Source organism: Nicotiana tomentosiformis, chromosome 2 (assembly GCF_000390325.3).
Source record: "Nicotiana tomentosiformis chromosome 2, ASM39032v3, whole genome shotgun sequence".
NCBI lineage: Eukaryota > Viridiplantae > Streptophyta > Magnoliopsida > Solanales > Solanaceae > Nicotiana > Nicotiana tomentosiformis.
The window spans coordinates 150,061,976-150,077,536 of record NC_090813.1 but is presented as its reverse complement, the minus strand read 5'-3'; the positions used below and the strand labels follow the sequence as shown (position 1 = coordinate 150,077,536).

Sequence of the window (15,561 nt, the reverse complement as noted above, 5' to 3'; positions counted from 1 at the left end):
ACTTAAATCAGGTTTGAATTTCTGGGTTTCTACTTGACCGGCGGTCTGGTAGGATCGATGGGCAATCTATGCGAGAAAATGTCAGTGCTTAGTCCCAGAATGTCATCATATGACCATGCGAATACATCGATGTATTGTCGGAGGAGCTCAATCAGTTTTTCCTTCTGCCCGACTTCTAGGTGAATGCTGATTCTGGTTTCTGTTACATCTTCTTCACTTCCAAGATTGACCACTTCTGTTTCTTCGAGGTTAGGATTTTTCTGACTCTCCAATTGCTCGATCTACTGCGTGAGATTGTCGGGCATCATGCTCTCGTCATACTCCTCATAATCTAGGTTGTTGCGCTCAACGGTTTCGTTACATGTCATAGTTGCGGAACGCGGGTTTTTAGTAGTTTGATTACTGAAAAGAAAAGCTAAGTATAAATAAAGCGGTAAATAAAGTTGCAATATTTGAGAAAATGATTCTTTTTGTTTCATCAAAAGAGGAATGTCTTAAGCGTTCAAAAGAGGCAAATGACAAAAAGGTACAGACGCAGTGTAAGCCTCAATTGACCATGCGCTTTTCAAAAGAAAACTTTTACAATTCCATACTACCAAAACTCTTGGCGAACTAAAGATGGACTGGCTTCCCCTGGTTCGGTATCCCTGATAGTCGGTGTCTTGATGTCAGTCCCTTCACAGCATTCTTCAATCATATTCACGAACAGCTTTCACATCCCATCGATGATATCATCTTCTGGTACTGAGCTCTGACCTAGACTTGTAACATGCTCTGGCACAAAAACCTTTTTACCGGAGCTAAAGGTACGATCTTTTTCTTTCGGAGGCTGATATCTTATGCCGGCCCTTCCTTTCTGCCCATTATGTTTAATTGGATCTATGATTCCGTCCGACCTAGCTACCAGCCCCGTTCCTGGCCTATATCCATATTTCATCATCTCCCTCATAGCCATCCCAAGTTTTGTTCAGTCTCTTTCATCTCAGTAGTCTGCATGATTTCCATTGCATGGAAAGCAACTCTGTCTAGCCCTTCAATGAACAAAACAGTATACTTCAAATAAGAGGAGTGACCCCACTCGCCATGGACCATGATCTCCTGACATTCCCACTCAAATTTCATTCAGTGGTGCAAAGTGGATGGGACGAACCCTGCCATATGTATCCAGGTCCTTCCCAGCAGCAATTTATAGGAAGAGGAGATGTCCATTACTTGAAACAATATGGGGAATTCGACTGGCCCGATCTGTAAGGCCAAATAAATTTCTCCAATAACATCCTTTTGCGATCCGTCAAAGGCTCTCACCCTCACGTAGCTTTCCTTGACTTCCCTCAAATGAATTCCTAACTCCCGTAGGGTGGAGAGAGGACAAATATTGACTCCTCACCCTCTATCGACAAACACCCAGGACACCACTTTGTCCCCGCACTTGATAGTGATATGAAGAGCATTGTTTAGATTTGCGCCTTCGACAACAAGTTCGTCTCTTCTGAAAGTGATCATGTTTGCTTCGACCATTTTCCTAATTTTCGTGACCAGCGCTTCACTAGTGGTGTTACTTGGTACACTTATCCCACTTATTACTTTTAACGGGGCGTCCTTGTGACTGTCGGAACGCATTAACAAATTCATGATTGATATCTGTGTTGGAGTTTTCTTCAGCTGCTCCTCCACAGAATACTCTTTGTTTGACATTCTCTTCCAAAACTCAGCGACTTCTGGGTCTGTTATGTTCCTTTTTTGAATTTTCTCTCTTCCCGGGTTCCTTCGATTGACATCTTCAGGAGTGTAGCATCTCCCATACCTAGTCATACCATGGGCTATGGCAGAGTCTGTCATTTTGGCTTTTCCCTTTTGCTGGTACGTCCATGTGACGGTTTTATACTCCCAACTTTCTTCATCTCCTGTAGCAACGGCAGGTTGTCGCTGATAAGTTTGAATAGCCACTGTAGGTCTCACTTGTACTGTAATCATTAGAGCCCTTTGAGGAGGAATCCTTGCAACTTTTGTATTTCCTATAGTGACAATCGTTCCATTCGGTTCATACTCTTTGTCTAATGTGATCATGTTAACTCCCTGGTTTTGGTGATTTGGTAACGGATCACGATTCACATTGGGCGACGCCGTAGTGCACTGGATGGCTCCACTCTTGATCATTGTTTCAATCTCATTTTTCAACTTAAAACAATGTTCAATATCATGCCCGTGGTACATTGGAATGGTACATGCATCTTTTAGTGGTATCAAAATACTTAGAGGGATATTCAGCAAACCTTCCTTCAACTGGGTGTATCAATCCTGCTCTTCTCAATCTCTCGAACAATTGTGCCAGAGTAGTGGTTGGTACAAAGGCGTATAATTTCTAGGACCCCTCTCTTCTCAATCGGGGTATAATTTCTAGGACCCCTCTCTTCAAAGTTGGTACGAAGGCGTGGTGCATAAACATGTCAGTTTTGGTGAGTAGTGGCTTGGACAGGAGCATATGGTCATTGTGGGTTTTGGTTATTGTTGGCTCGAGGAGGGTTGTATTATGGTTGAGGGTGGTAATATGGCTGGGTGTTATAGACTGGAGCGTAAGTGGGTGATGGTGAATGATTGTTTGGAGAATATGAAGTGTTTCTGTGATGTGGGTTGGGTTGATAGTAAGGGACGACAGCTGAGCCCTCCTCTTTCTTCTTCTTTCCTCTATCGATTGACCCTTATTGAATGGCCTTGCTGGCCGCTTCCATAGATTATACTTTTCCAAATTTGATGCCCTCTTCTAAGAAATCTCCCATCTTGACCAGCTCGAGGAATTTCTGTACCGTCATTCCCATCATTTTTTCGAAGTATATCCCTTCCTGGGCTCTGATGAAATACATGGTTAATTCATTGTCGTCTAGCGGAGGTTGCGCCCTGGCAGCCTCTGACCTCCACTGACGTGCATATTCTTGGAATGACTCAGATGGTATTTTCTGCAAGTTCACCAGTGCGAACCGATCGAGAGTAATCTCTGTGTTGAATCGAAAATGATTCATGAAGTCCTCCGCCATATCATGCCAAGTTCTCCAATTTCGAGGATCCTGTCGAGTATACCAGGTGAGTGTTTCCCCCGTTAAACTTCTTATAAATAACTTCATCAGTAGCTTCTCATTCCTTCCCACTCCGACTAACTTTTCACAATATGCCCTCAAATGTGCATGGGGATTACCTGTCCCATCGAAGATATCGAACTTTGGGGGTTTATACCCTGCTGGCATATCTAGATCCAGATGAATATACAGATCTTCGTAGTCCAAACTTTCACTTCCTCGGGCAACTTAGAGTCCAAAATTTACAACTGCTCAGATACTGACTCTTCTTCCTTATGTCTGGCTTCCCTCCCTATCTCGGCGCATTAGTTAATCTTAGAAGGCACCCTGACCGTGACATGTATTGTAAAGGTAGGTTTAGAAATGGCATATACAGGGGAATGTACCGTTCATGAGCAGCGGCATGTGCCACAAGTATGTGCTGGTTAGTGGTAAAAGTGACTCCGTCACAAGGAGGGGTATGAGTTGCATTAGTAGTAATAGGCGGGTTTTGTGGTGTCTGAACATACTGTGGTACGTAGGGAGTGTGGATAGGGGGATTTGGTGGATTAGAAGGGGTCACTGGAGGTATGACTTGAGTGGTAGGAGATGAAGTTGGGGTGTTGTTGTTTTGGCGTGATGTGGAAGGAAAATGGTCAGGGAGTGAATCTAAAGAAGGGAATCGAGGTGGTTGAGGAAGTGTTGTCACGACCAGGTGCGCTAGTTCCCTGATATGTTGTACCTACTCCCTTAAAGACTCCATTTCATGGGCCATCCTGGCCACGTGTTCATCATTCCTGATGTCATTGTTTTCCCCCGATCGCCCCGGGTTGTCGGCTATGACTAGAGCATGTTCAGTTGGGTTTTCTGCGGCTGATATCTTTCACTTTAACCTTAGATTGTATGGTGGTTTTGCCAGTTTTAGTCAACACAAACAAACTTTCTTTTCTTTCCGGGGGTAATAATAAAGCAAAAGAAAGATAAGAAGAAAGAAAATAAAAAGGAACAAGAGTCAGTTTCTTTGTTTATACAAGCAAGAAATCACACAAAGAAATTAATTTATGCATTAAGGCTAATGTGTTGCCTAGGATTCGCGTGGACCTTTCATTGCCGGAGGTAGGCCTAAATCACAGATATTTGACAAACATTTAGACTTGACACATTTAGATCTGAAGCAATCTATTTTCATTGATAATTTGGACTAATACAAGTGGGAACAATGATTACATCATTGTTTTATAGAACTGCATGGGCTTGGACAACTTGCCCTTTTGGAAATTAAAGAGAGAACTGGGGATAAAGGTAAAAAGTGAGAAAGAAAGTGAAATCAATCAAATCTAATAACCATCCCCTGAGTCGTTTCCCATATCCTTATCTTCTTCTGGATCCTCTTTCGGGTCTTCCTCAAACTCCTCCTCGTCATCGTTGAACTCTGACTCCTCCTCCATATCTTCTTCTGGATCTATGCTAGACTCTATTTGGATGTACTCCACTACCCAGTCATCGTCTTCAGCAGGTGGTATCGTATGATCGACGGATCCTGGGACCACTTGGTGGTGCATTGAAGTGGTCACAAGGTAATGTGGCAGGATCTCATGGTAAATCTGCAAAGCAGCCACCGCGTCCTCTAACTGGTATATACCCTCTCTGCTCGGGGCGGGGGGAGGGGGGGCAGCTCTTCTTCCTCATTGATCCAGACGTAATACTCAGGAGTACACCACGAGTTTTGACCCATAGGCATTGTGACCAGGTCGTTCCACTCTTCTTGGAGCCTTCTTATCCTGGGGATTGGAATCTTCCCGTTGTACTCATCCTCGTATAGTGATGTCCTTGTCCAAAGAGGCACATATTGGATCATCGCGAACTGTCTAAGGAACCCCAGGGGTGAATATGGTTGAATACATTTAAGTCCGATCAGCTCAATGAAGTATTTCTGAGGAGTCCTCAAGCTTGCTCTTCCGCCTAACTAGGATAGTTTCCAGTTGATATATTCCCCACTCAGGTTGGTCAGCATTTTCCTCCACTCTTCTTGCCCATGTGGGGAGACCCAATGTCTCATTCTTTCGTTGTGGTTGCGAATCATGTTATTTGTTACATTTCATATTTTCGTACGTTAAAGTTTCGTCGTAATTTAATCGACGTAGGCTCGGGAATGAGATTATTTTTGAGGTTATAAGTATTTATGCTATTTATAACAGGTGATAAGTAAGTGTCGTGAAGGTTAGAGGGTAAACAAATCGAAGAAAATGAGTTTCGTTGAAATTTGACAATTCGGGATAAAATACGGTCCAAGCTATAATACCCCGTATTTATGGAATAGTGCCATACAATGTACCATATGACCATGATAGTAAGGTATATAAAGTTTATTAAAAGGGATTAGTATTTTAAGTAATTTGAAATAATTTTTAATTATATGGATAATTGATTAATTATTGGTTTAGTGGGAGATTAACAAGCTAATTAAAAAATTGTGGATAAGCTTAATACCTCCCAACGTGGCAGCAAGTAAGGGCTCTTAATCAAGCCTAATATTGAATAGGTAAGTTATGGGGTTAGATGGCATATTTAGGGAATTCTTTGGCTAAGTCATCTTATAAAGTGAGGCCCACACCCACTATGATAAAGACACCTCCCTATATCATTAAAGGGAAATGTATATGCTTGCTAGTAACGAATGGAAATTCTCAAAAAGGAATTCTTATGAACCCCTACAATTAGCAGTGTGAGTTGCAAATTCTAAGGGAGCACGGTACAATCTTTCTCAACAACATCATACAGATTTTCCCCTACTTCGATCCATCGTTACGTGTTTTGTCGCAATTGACGTGTGTTAGAAGGATTGTCAAGAGAATCGGCTCAGGTATGTTAAGGCTATCCCTTCTTTCATTTTGGCATGATCCATATGATACAACGAAACGAGAAAACGCGCAACTTTCATAAATGACTCTATTCATAGAAGTACTAGGGGTGCCTATGTTATTGATTCCCCATGTGTCCTATTACTATATCGTCTGTTCATGGGTATCAGAAAATACGTAAGTTGATTAAGTTTATCCGAAGGCATATTGATCTTATGATATTCCGAGATATCTAATTAACTTACTTCTTATGCATTTCATTCATTTATACACGTACCTGATGTAATCATGGTTTATTTATCCTTCTCATGTTTTGAAAATAATCTAGCTCTTGAGCCTAAAGGAAAACAGTGATTAGCTCGTGGTCATCCATGGGCGTCTTAACTCTAGCCTCTTGCTCTCTTTATTTGATGGCATATTCCCCGAAACTTTCAGTTGGTTTCTTCTTCAGGTTGGAAAAGGAATTGCGGTCTGGGGCGATGTTGATGTTGTATTGGAACTGTTTGACAAAGGCATGGGCCATGTCATCCCAGACATACCAGCGAGATGTGTCTTGATCCTTAAACCATTCAGAGGCTAATCCCGTAAGACTTTCCCCAAAATAAGCCATCAATAATTCTTCCTGTCCTCCTGCACTTCTTAGTTGATTGCAATACCTTTTCAGGTGGGCTATGGGGTCCCCATGTCCATCATACTTTTCAAATTTGGGAGTCTTGAAACCAAGTGGCAAACGAACATCGGGGAACATACATAGATCATTGAAGGCGATACTCTTCTGACCTGCCAACCCTTGTATGTTTTTCAACTGTTGTTCTAAGCTTTCATTCTTTAGGTCATTTCTTCCTGTGCCATCTTTTGGGCAGGCTTCTCAATCTTTGCAAGAAGATCAAATAGGTATGTGTCTTGATCCATTAACCGCTTCCATTTCATTCCCATTAACAGCATCATTCAATATTTCCAAAATAGTACGAGTTTATAGATTTAATGAAAAATATGTTGCCAAATACCAACAGTTCTAATCCAATTCCCAACATCAAATACCATCCACAACCTATCTACGGAGCCTCTAAGTACAACTGAAGAGTAATATGGAAATGCCGGCAACAAGGCCCGGGTATACCTCAACCACAAAGTATATGAGAAATAAAAGATACATGATTCCGAAATGAAGTGGGGCTCACCAAATCAGCTGAAAGGAGTGTACTGCTATCACTGATCAATGCCATCTGTTGTAGAACCACCTGCATCCATTAAAGATGCAGCACCCCCGGCAAAAGGGACGTTAGTACTGTCGAATAGCACTAGTCTGTATAGCTAGAAATCCGCTTTCAAAATAGAATGCCCATATGATCTATACGTGGAACACATAATATAATGTAATTGAAACAACCTGTACAAACAAGGACAACAAAAGGGGAACCTATTGTCTGCATTAATAATGTGTCTCATTAGACCGTCCTTAGTATTCACATATCATATTATACACTTATGCGTTTCATAGACCATCCATAGTGTTTATTCATACCGTACATCTATACCTCTTAAACACAATGCACCTATGCATTTCATAGACCGTCCATAGGATTTCATATCACAATGGATTTAATAACACAATGTACCTATGCATTCATAGACCGTCCACAGGATTTCATATCATAATGTACCTATGCGTTCATAGACCGTCCACAGGATTTCATAACACAATGTACCTATGCGTTTCACAGACCGTCCACAGGATTTCATATCACAATATACCTATACCTTTCAAAGACCTTCCATAGGGTTTCATAACACATTGGAAACAAAAGTATAAATACGTACATCTCATAACCTTTCACACCACATATCACCTAGTATGTACTTTCAACCACATACAATATTATTATTTCATTGGCTCTCTTGCCCATACATATGATTCTTTATTCATGGCGCAATGGCCGTATTTCATATTCCACAATTTCATTTCTTCCCTTTCATAGATCATCATCATAATTATCAACAAGTAGAATATTCCGGAAATCACAACTTTAAATTCATTAGTAATGAAGGCTTTAAACACAATCGATTTCTTTCTAATAAATGGAGTAAAATGATTGGCAATCGAAGTACAAGTTAAAATCATATACAATTTCCACTCACGAATATGTAAGAATGCAAAACACATTGAAAATTACTTACAAAGCATAGCATTAGCTAAAACAGCCACATATGGGTATCACTTGAGTTCATAAACTTTTAGCCGATTATATTGTCGAAGTCAATTTTGGAATAGTTGAGTCAAAGCTCATTTCATAATCTTTCTCACATTATTTCATTTCATTGGCACCATTGGTCATAAGTATAACTTTCACTATTGGCACTTGGCCACACTTTATATTCCCAATTTACTGATTTCACTTCCAACCATTTTTATAGGTTATCAATAATAAGACATTCCCAATCAAGACTTTAGGTGCACATATGAGCAATTAAGAGTCTTAAGAATATTGAAATTTTCTCACACAATTTGGCATACTAGCTTTCATTTGAAATACGATTCAAGCCACCATATTTTAATACGCAACCCATACTTTGAAACTCACGGAAACATTATGTAATTCAATTCCAAGAGAGAAAGTTTAGCCAACATACCTCAATTGAGCTTTCCTTAAATTACTACAACGTTCCAGAAATTCTAGCAATCCCAATCTATTTGAGACATAACAAAATTGAACCATAATTAGGAAGATATTCATGATCTCAGCTCATTTGAGCATTTTATCAAACACTAAGTGTGGATTAATGTTCAAGGTCCTTTTATGGAGGATTCCATCATCCCACAACCCAATCTTTATCATTTTTAGCTCAACAATCTTTCTACACCTCTTGATAATGCATGCGTGTAAAATAAACAACCCTCTTGCCCAGAAATTATCTTGCTTATTACCCATTTCTAGACAAAATTCGAAATTGAGGGTTAGGGTGTAGAATCTTACCTCTAGGATAAAGACCTAGTGAGTTTCCCTCCTTAATCTTCCAAAACTTGAGCAAGAATTGAAGAATCAATTATTGAGGAACACCTTCTCACACTAGGGCACTCTCTCTCACTCTAAAATATCAGATTATACCTCAAAAATGACCCAAAGAGTGTATTTAACGAAATAGGGTCGGGTTTTAAAAAATAAATTAAGCTCCGGAACAGGTTCTGCGGTCGCTATGCGACCATATAATAGTTATTTGGACCGCAAATCAGTTGCACAATTGGTGTCCAAAATGACCAAAAATTTGCCTGAGTCTGCGGTTACTATGCGGTCCGCATAACTGTTCTGCGGTCGCATAATACATCACATAACTGTTATGTGGTCGCATAGTCGACCGCATAATCGCTTCCAACTGAACCAATTAACTGCCTCACTCTGCGGCCATTATGCGGTGTGTAGAGTAATTCTGCGGTTGCATAATGAACCGCAGAAATGTACTTTTTCGCCAAAAATATTCCTTTACTTTTCCGTGCATTGTTCAACCCAAAAGGTCCGGCACCATGAAATATTATTTTCTTTTCAAATTTTACCGGGCTTTATACTTAAGTTCTTCAAAATTTTCTGGGGTGTTACATTAAGACCGGAATGGTAGTAGTCGAGATGGATGTGACCTCTGGGAAACCATGAATAGAAAAAGGTGGTCCTTGGCCATTGGCCCATGCTTGACACATTTCTGTCATTTGCTGCTTCAGTACTCTATTTTCCTCAACCACAGTAGACTCTTGTTGAACCCTCTAACCCTGAGCCTCTTGAGCACTCGTAACAACTTTTATGTCAGTTGTCATTTTTCCTTGGATCTTGTGTTGTCAACTTATCACAAACCAACCACCTCAACCTTTCTTTACAATTCAAAACAAGAGACACATTAGAATGGACTCAGTCGGTCCTTATTATTATTATTATTATTATTATTATCATTTTTTATTTTATTTTTTAACACCTTTTTTTTTGAAATGGTCGATCGAACCTGATGTGGGTTGCCTATGTATCATGTGAGAACATGAATCAGATCTTGCGGAGTTCAGAAAAATCGAGAATAAAGGAAATAAACTAACTCTTTTTTAAAAAGATTTTTTTTTTTTCGAAACAAAGACTTATAAAGAAGAAAGAAAATATTTTTAGATTTCGATTTGTTTGATTGTTTTTTTTTAAGAATTTTTGAAAAGAAAAACTTCTAAAGAAGAAACAAAACATTATTTTTTGAATTTCGACTCTTTTGTTTTTTTGGAATTTCGAAAGAAAAAACTTCTAAAGAAGAAAGGAAATATTTTTCGATTTTTGGACTTTTATTTTGAATTTATGAAAGAAATACTTCTAAAGAAAAAAGAAAATATTTTTGAATCTTGAATTTTCTTTTCAATTTTCGAAAGAAGTATGAAAATATTTTTGGATTTTGAGAAGAAATTAAAAGGAAAATGATTTTGTATAAAAGAAAGACTTTCTAAAGAAGGAAGTAAAGGAAAATATTTTTGAATTTATTTTTTAAAAATTGTAGGCCGGAACCGATGAAGTTTACCTACATATCTCACATTCGGTGAGAATCAGACCCGCGTAGTTCGGCCAGTTTTTCAAGACCGGGGAAAATGTCATTTTTGAAAATTTTGACTCATTTGCAACAACCATCTAAAAATTCAGCAAAGTTTCAGGATCTTTTTTTTTTTCTTTTTTTCAAATACTGGTATTTTCAGGAACCTGGTCAATTTTCTCTCTCCTATTGTTTCTTGATTTTCTTTCTCTATTCTAGAAGCCAGTCAACATGTAAGCCGAACAAACAAATACACAAGTAGCACGTAAGAGGCATCAGGGTGGTCTTTTAATTTGGGTACACCTGTCCTAGACGGACCTAACCCATGTGTTGAGTCCCCAAAGTCAAATGCACATGATGAAAACAAGCGTACCTACTAGGGATCCGGCATGAGGTTATGTTATTCTAGGTTTAAAATATGGGTGTATTGTTCTAGACCAAGCTTACCCGAGTGGACAACTCGAGCCGGGGGGAGCAATGTACCGGTAACCATAAGGCCATCTGGCTTTGTAACTGATCTGATCCACGTTCTAAATTAGGGCATGACACTAACAGAAAAAAAGTCACGCCAGCGTGCACTTCTCAGAAGATTTAGAAGACTCAGAGAGAAGAAGGGTTTCGTAACAGTTTTATATACAGTTCAAATAATATCAAAGCGGTAAAAAGCGATATTTAGCACATTAGGCCCAAACATGTAATATCAGATAATCACAAGAAAGCCAAATATAAAAGTTATTCTAAGCTTGAATTCTGAACCCTGAACCAGAGATTCTGGGTTCAATCCCCAGCAGAGTTGCCAGAGCTGTCACACCTCCTTTTTCCTGAGGGGATAGGGGAGGTTTTTTAATTAAAGTGACATTATTCGAAATGGGATTATTTATTTAATTTGAGAGCCGCCACTTGGAATAATTTATGGTGTCCCAAGTTACCGGTTTATTTTAAATCCCAAATCAAGGAAATTGACTCTTATTTACGGTCCGCGAACATAGATTTGAACTCGGGAGAAGGTGTGAGGCACTCTCGAGTTTCGTGGTTTTAGCACGGTCGCTCAACTATTAATAATTGGCCTAATTATCTGATTTAATATATATTTGAACCTATTGTGCATTTTTACTCTTTAACCGCTTTTAATATTTATGAAAATTATTTAAATAAGTCGCGATGTCGCGCACTTATTGTTTTTATACACGTTGCGAATCGCATCACGTGAAACGAACCCGTGACTCACAACATGTTTATTTTAATTTTTATTTGAAGTTGTGGTCGAGTCACGTGAGACGCACACTCGAATTGGAAATTACGTATCATGACTATGCCAAGAGAACCGTACTTATAGCCACGATAATTTATTATTAATCGCGCCTAAAGTAAGCTATGATGTTTATGAGTATTTCCTAACTTTGAGATTATTGTAAAGGCCATGATTTATGGAAGTAACGTTGTGGAAAGGGGGATAGGTTTAATCACTAGAAATTATTTACAACTTTAAAGTTCTTACTATTCTATCTATTGACAAGATTCGGCCCAGCCAGGCATTTATGAATTTTGGCTCAGAGAACTCATGAGCACGAAAGCCCAAAAGTGCACCAAACTGAATTTTAACATGATTTCAAAGTTGTCTTTAAAGCATATTACTCCAGATGTTAACGCAGGATTCGACCAAGTTGAAAACTCATTACACAAAATCATAGCTCAAAATTTATAATAACAACCTATAAACTATCCTTATACAAATTGAGTTTAGATAAGGTTGCTGACAAAGAAATCTCCAGTAACTATTTTGCTCAAAGCTAGATTCTATATATTCATATTCAATATATAGCAATTTCATCACTTTCACTTTTCAATTGTCCGAAACAGACACAAAATCATTTGGCTTCAAAATCCTACAATTGAGATCTAATAATCAATGACTAATTTCAGCTCGAGTAATCAGTTAAAATAATCAGTCGAATCAATAGCTAACATAGAAACGACAAGGCAAATCCGGTGATGACTTCACGAAAAATGAGGCATAATAAAACATCTAGCAAAACTATACTTAAACAGAGAATAATTCCAGTTTAACATTCAAGCCAAAGTGAGCGACAAACTAAAAGAGATGAAATTATAATCAGATTCAGTGACGCATCTTCTAAATCAATCAAGAATATGGCTTGAGTAACTCAAATCTTCATTCATAGATTTAAAGTGAAAAATAGATGAATATTTACATACCTAAACACAGTAAAACTGTGTTAAATGACCAAACAAGGTCTGGAAATAGAAGCCGAACTTCAAGCTTTCAGCAGAAGATAACAGCAACACAGTTTCTTCAGCAAAACAAGAAAAAATAGACACCAAATGCTATCGAAATGTGCTTCTCCATTCTCGAAATGTGTGTATGTGTTCAAAAATGTGAGTGGGAGTCTGTGGATGAGAGATTCTTTGCGTGAGTGACTGAGTGCGTGTAGGTTTTGAGAGTGTGAAGAATGAGGAGAGGCGGCGGCTAGCTAGGGTTCTTGGTGTAGAGGAATATCGGGTAGAGAGAAGAGGGGAATCAGGGCGGCTGCTAGGGTTTTCAAAGTTTTGGGGGAGGTTCGTTCTTAAGAGAAAATCTCATTAGGGCGGCGGCTGGTTTTGTTCTTGTTAGAGAAGAAGGTTCGCTCGGGTTCCTCAGAGGGAGAGGTCCGTTTTCTTCTATTCAAGATGGGTCTAGGGTTTTGCCCTTTTAGGGAAAATGGGGGAAGGGAACACGAGGTCGTTTGGTTTGTGAGGGGTTTTGGATCGATTTTCTTTTGGGCTGGGGTGGGTATTTGGCAATTGGGTCGTTCAAATATTGGCCCAGTCTGGTTTGAGGCTCCAAAAATAGCCTTTTTCCCTCTTCTTTGTTTTCCTTTCTTTTTGTTTGATTTTAAAACTCTAATTGAATTAATTAAGATCCTAAACAAACTAAATAAAATCCTAAACTAGATTCTTAAATTATTTTGTGAAAATTAGCCTTAAAACTAATTAATTTAAAACTAAAAACTAAAATGTAAACATACCCCATGTATTTTGTGATTTTCATTCAATAATGCAACTAATAAACTAAATGAAAGATAAAAAAATATTTTGATGATTTTTTATGATTTAAAACATTTCCAAATATGTATGAACAACGTGAATAAATACGAAACAAATAAATAAAGATTCCTAAAACTTTATAAAAGTGATTAAAATTATTTTTGGACTTTTTAGAGTGCTTTGCATTAGGGCAAAAATTAGGTGCTCACACCTTCCAAAAAGGATTGGGGACTCAGGTAAGTCTTAGTACAATATTTCATCCCCAGACAAACGGACAAGCTGAGCGTACTATTCAAACACTTGAGGATATGTTACGGGCTTGTGTGATAGGCTTAAAGGGTAGCTGGAATGATCATCTGTCTCTTATTGAGTTCGCGTATAATAATAGCTATCATTCCAGTATTCAGATGGCTCCATACGAAGCTCTTTACGGACGAAAGTGTAGGTCGCCTATAGGATGGTTCGATGTTGGGGAAACTAAGTTAGTAGGACCAGAGTTGGTACAACAAGCAATCGAAAAGATTAAGCTTATACAGGAAAGGCTATTAGCAGCTCAAAGACGTCAGAAGTCTTATGCGGATAATCGACGGCGAGACTTAGAGTTTCACGTTGACGACTGGGTATTCCTAAAGGTATCACCGATGAAAGGTGTTATGAGGTTTGGTAAGAAAGGAAAACTTAGCCCTCGGTACATTGGACCATATAAGATCATACGCAAGGTAGGCCAATTAGCATATGAGTTAGACTTGCCTTCTGACTTGGAGTCTGTACATCTAGTCTTTCATGTGTCTACGCTCCGTAAATGTATCGTAGATCCTTCTAGAGTCATGTCAGTCGACGATGTTCAGGTCACAAAGCAGCTATCATATGAGAAAACTCCCATTGCTATACTAGATAGACATGTTCGAATATTGAGGACTAAAGACGTAGCTTTGGTGAAAGTACTTTGGAGACACAATAATGTGGAAGAAACGACTTGGGAAGCCAAAGAAGACATGAAGTGTAGGTATCCTCAGTTGTTTCCTCTTCGATAGGACGATCCGACTGAGACATCATAGCCTTAAGGTGCGTGTATGTATTCTTGTGTTAGTTATTGTCATTGGTCGTGTGAGGCCATTGTCGTTATTGATGATTATGGCCCTATGTGGCATTGAATTATTGAGTTTTCTACAGGAAGGTTTGGTAGTAGTACTGTTACAAAGGCGACTCTGCCAAACTTTATATAGATCCCGGGGAGTTAAACATTCGAGGACTAATGTTTCCAATGGGGGAAGGATGTTACATTTCGCGTTTTCGTACGTTAAAGTTTCGTCGTAAGTTAATCGACGTAGGCTCGGGAATGGGATTATTTTTTATGTTATAAGTATTTATGCTATTTATAACAGGTGATAAGTAAGTGTCGTGAAGGTTAGAGGGTAAACAAATTGAAGAAAATGAGTTTCGTTGAAGTTTGACAATTCGGGATAAAATACAGTCCAAGCTATAATACCCTGTATTTATGGATTAGTGCCATACAATGTACCACATGACCATGATAGTAAGGTATATAAAGTGCGTTAAAAGGGATTAGTATTTTAAGTAATTTAAGATAATTCTTAATTATGTAGGTAATTAGTTAATTATTTATTTAGTAGGAGATTAACAAGCTAATTAGGAAATTATGGATAAGCTTAATACCTCCCAACGTGGCAGCAAGTAGGGGCTATTAATTAAGCCTAATATTGAATAGGTATATTATGGGGCTAGGTGGCATATTTAGGGAATTCTTCGGCTAAGTCATCTTATAAAGTGGGGGCCACACCCACTATGATAAAGACACCTCCCTATATCATTAAAGGGAAATGTATATGCTTGCTAGTAACTGATGGAAATTCTCACAAAGGAATTCTTATGAACCCCTACAATTAGCTGCGTGAGTTGCAAATTCTAAGGGAGCACGGTACAATATTTCTCAAGAACATCATACGAATTTTCCCCTACTTCGATCCATCATTACGTGTTTTGTCGCAATTGACGTATGTTAGAAGGATTGTTAAGAGAATCGGCTCAGGTATGTTAAG

The 15,561-nt window shown here is 38.8% G+C and overlaps 1 protein-coding gene across 1 annotated transcript; it reads right to left on the bottom strand.

The window, feature by feature from the left end:
- Positions 1–2,732: 2,732 nt before the first annotated feature.
- Positions 2,733–3,239, bottom strand: LOC117278636 (uncharacterized). The gene has a single exon (XM_033658117.2). The coding sequence runs from the start codon at positions 3,237–3,239 to the stop codon at positions 2,733–2,735; it is 507 nt and encodes a 168-aa protein (XP_033514008.2).
- Positions 3,240–15,561: the final 12,322 nt, after the last annotated feature.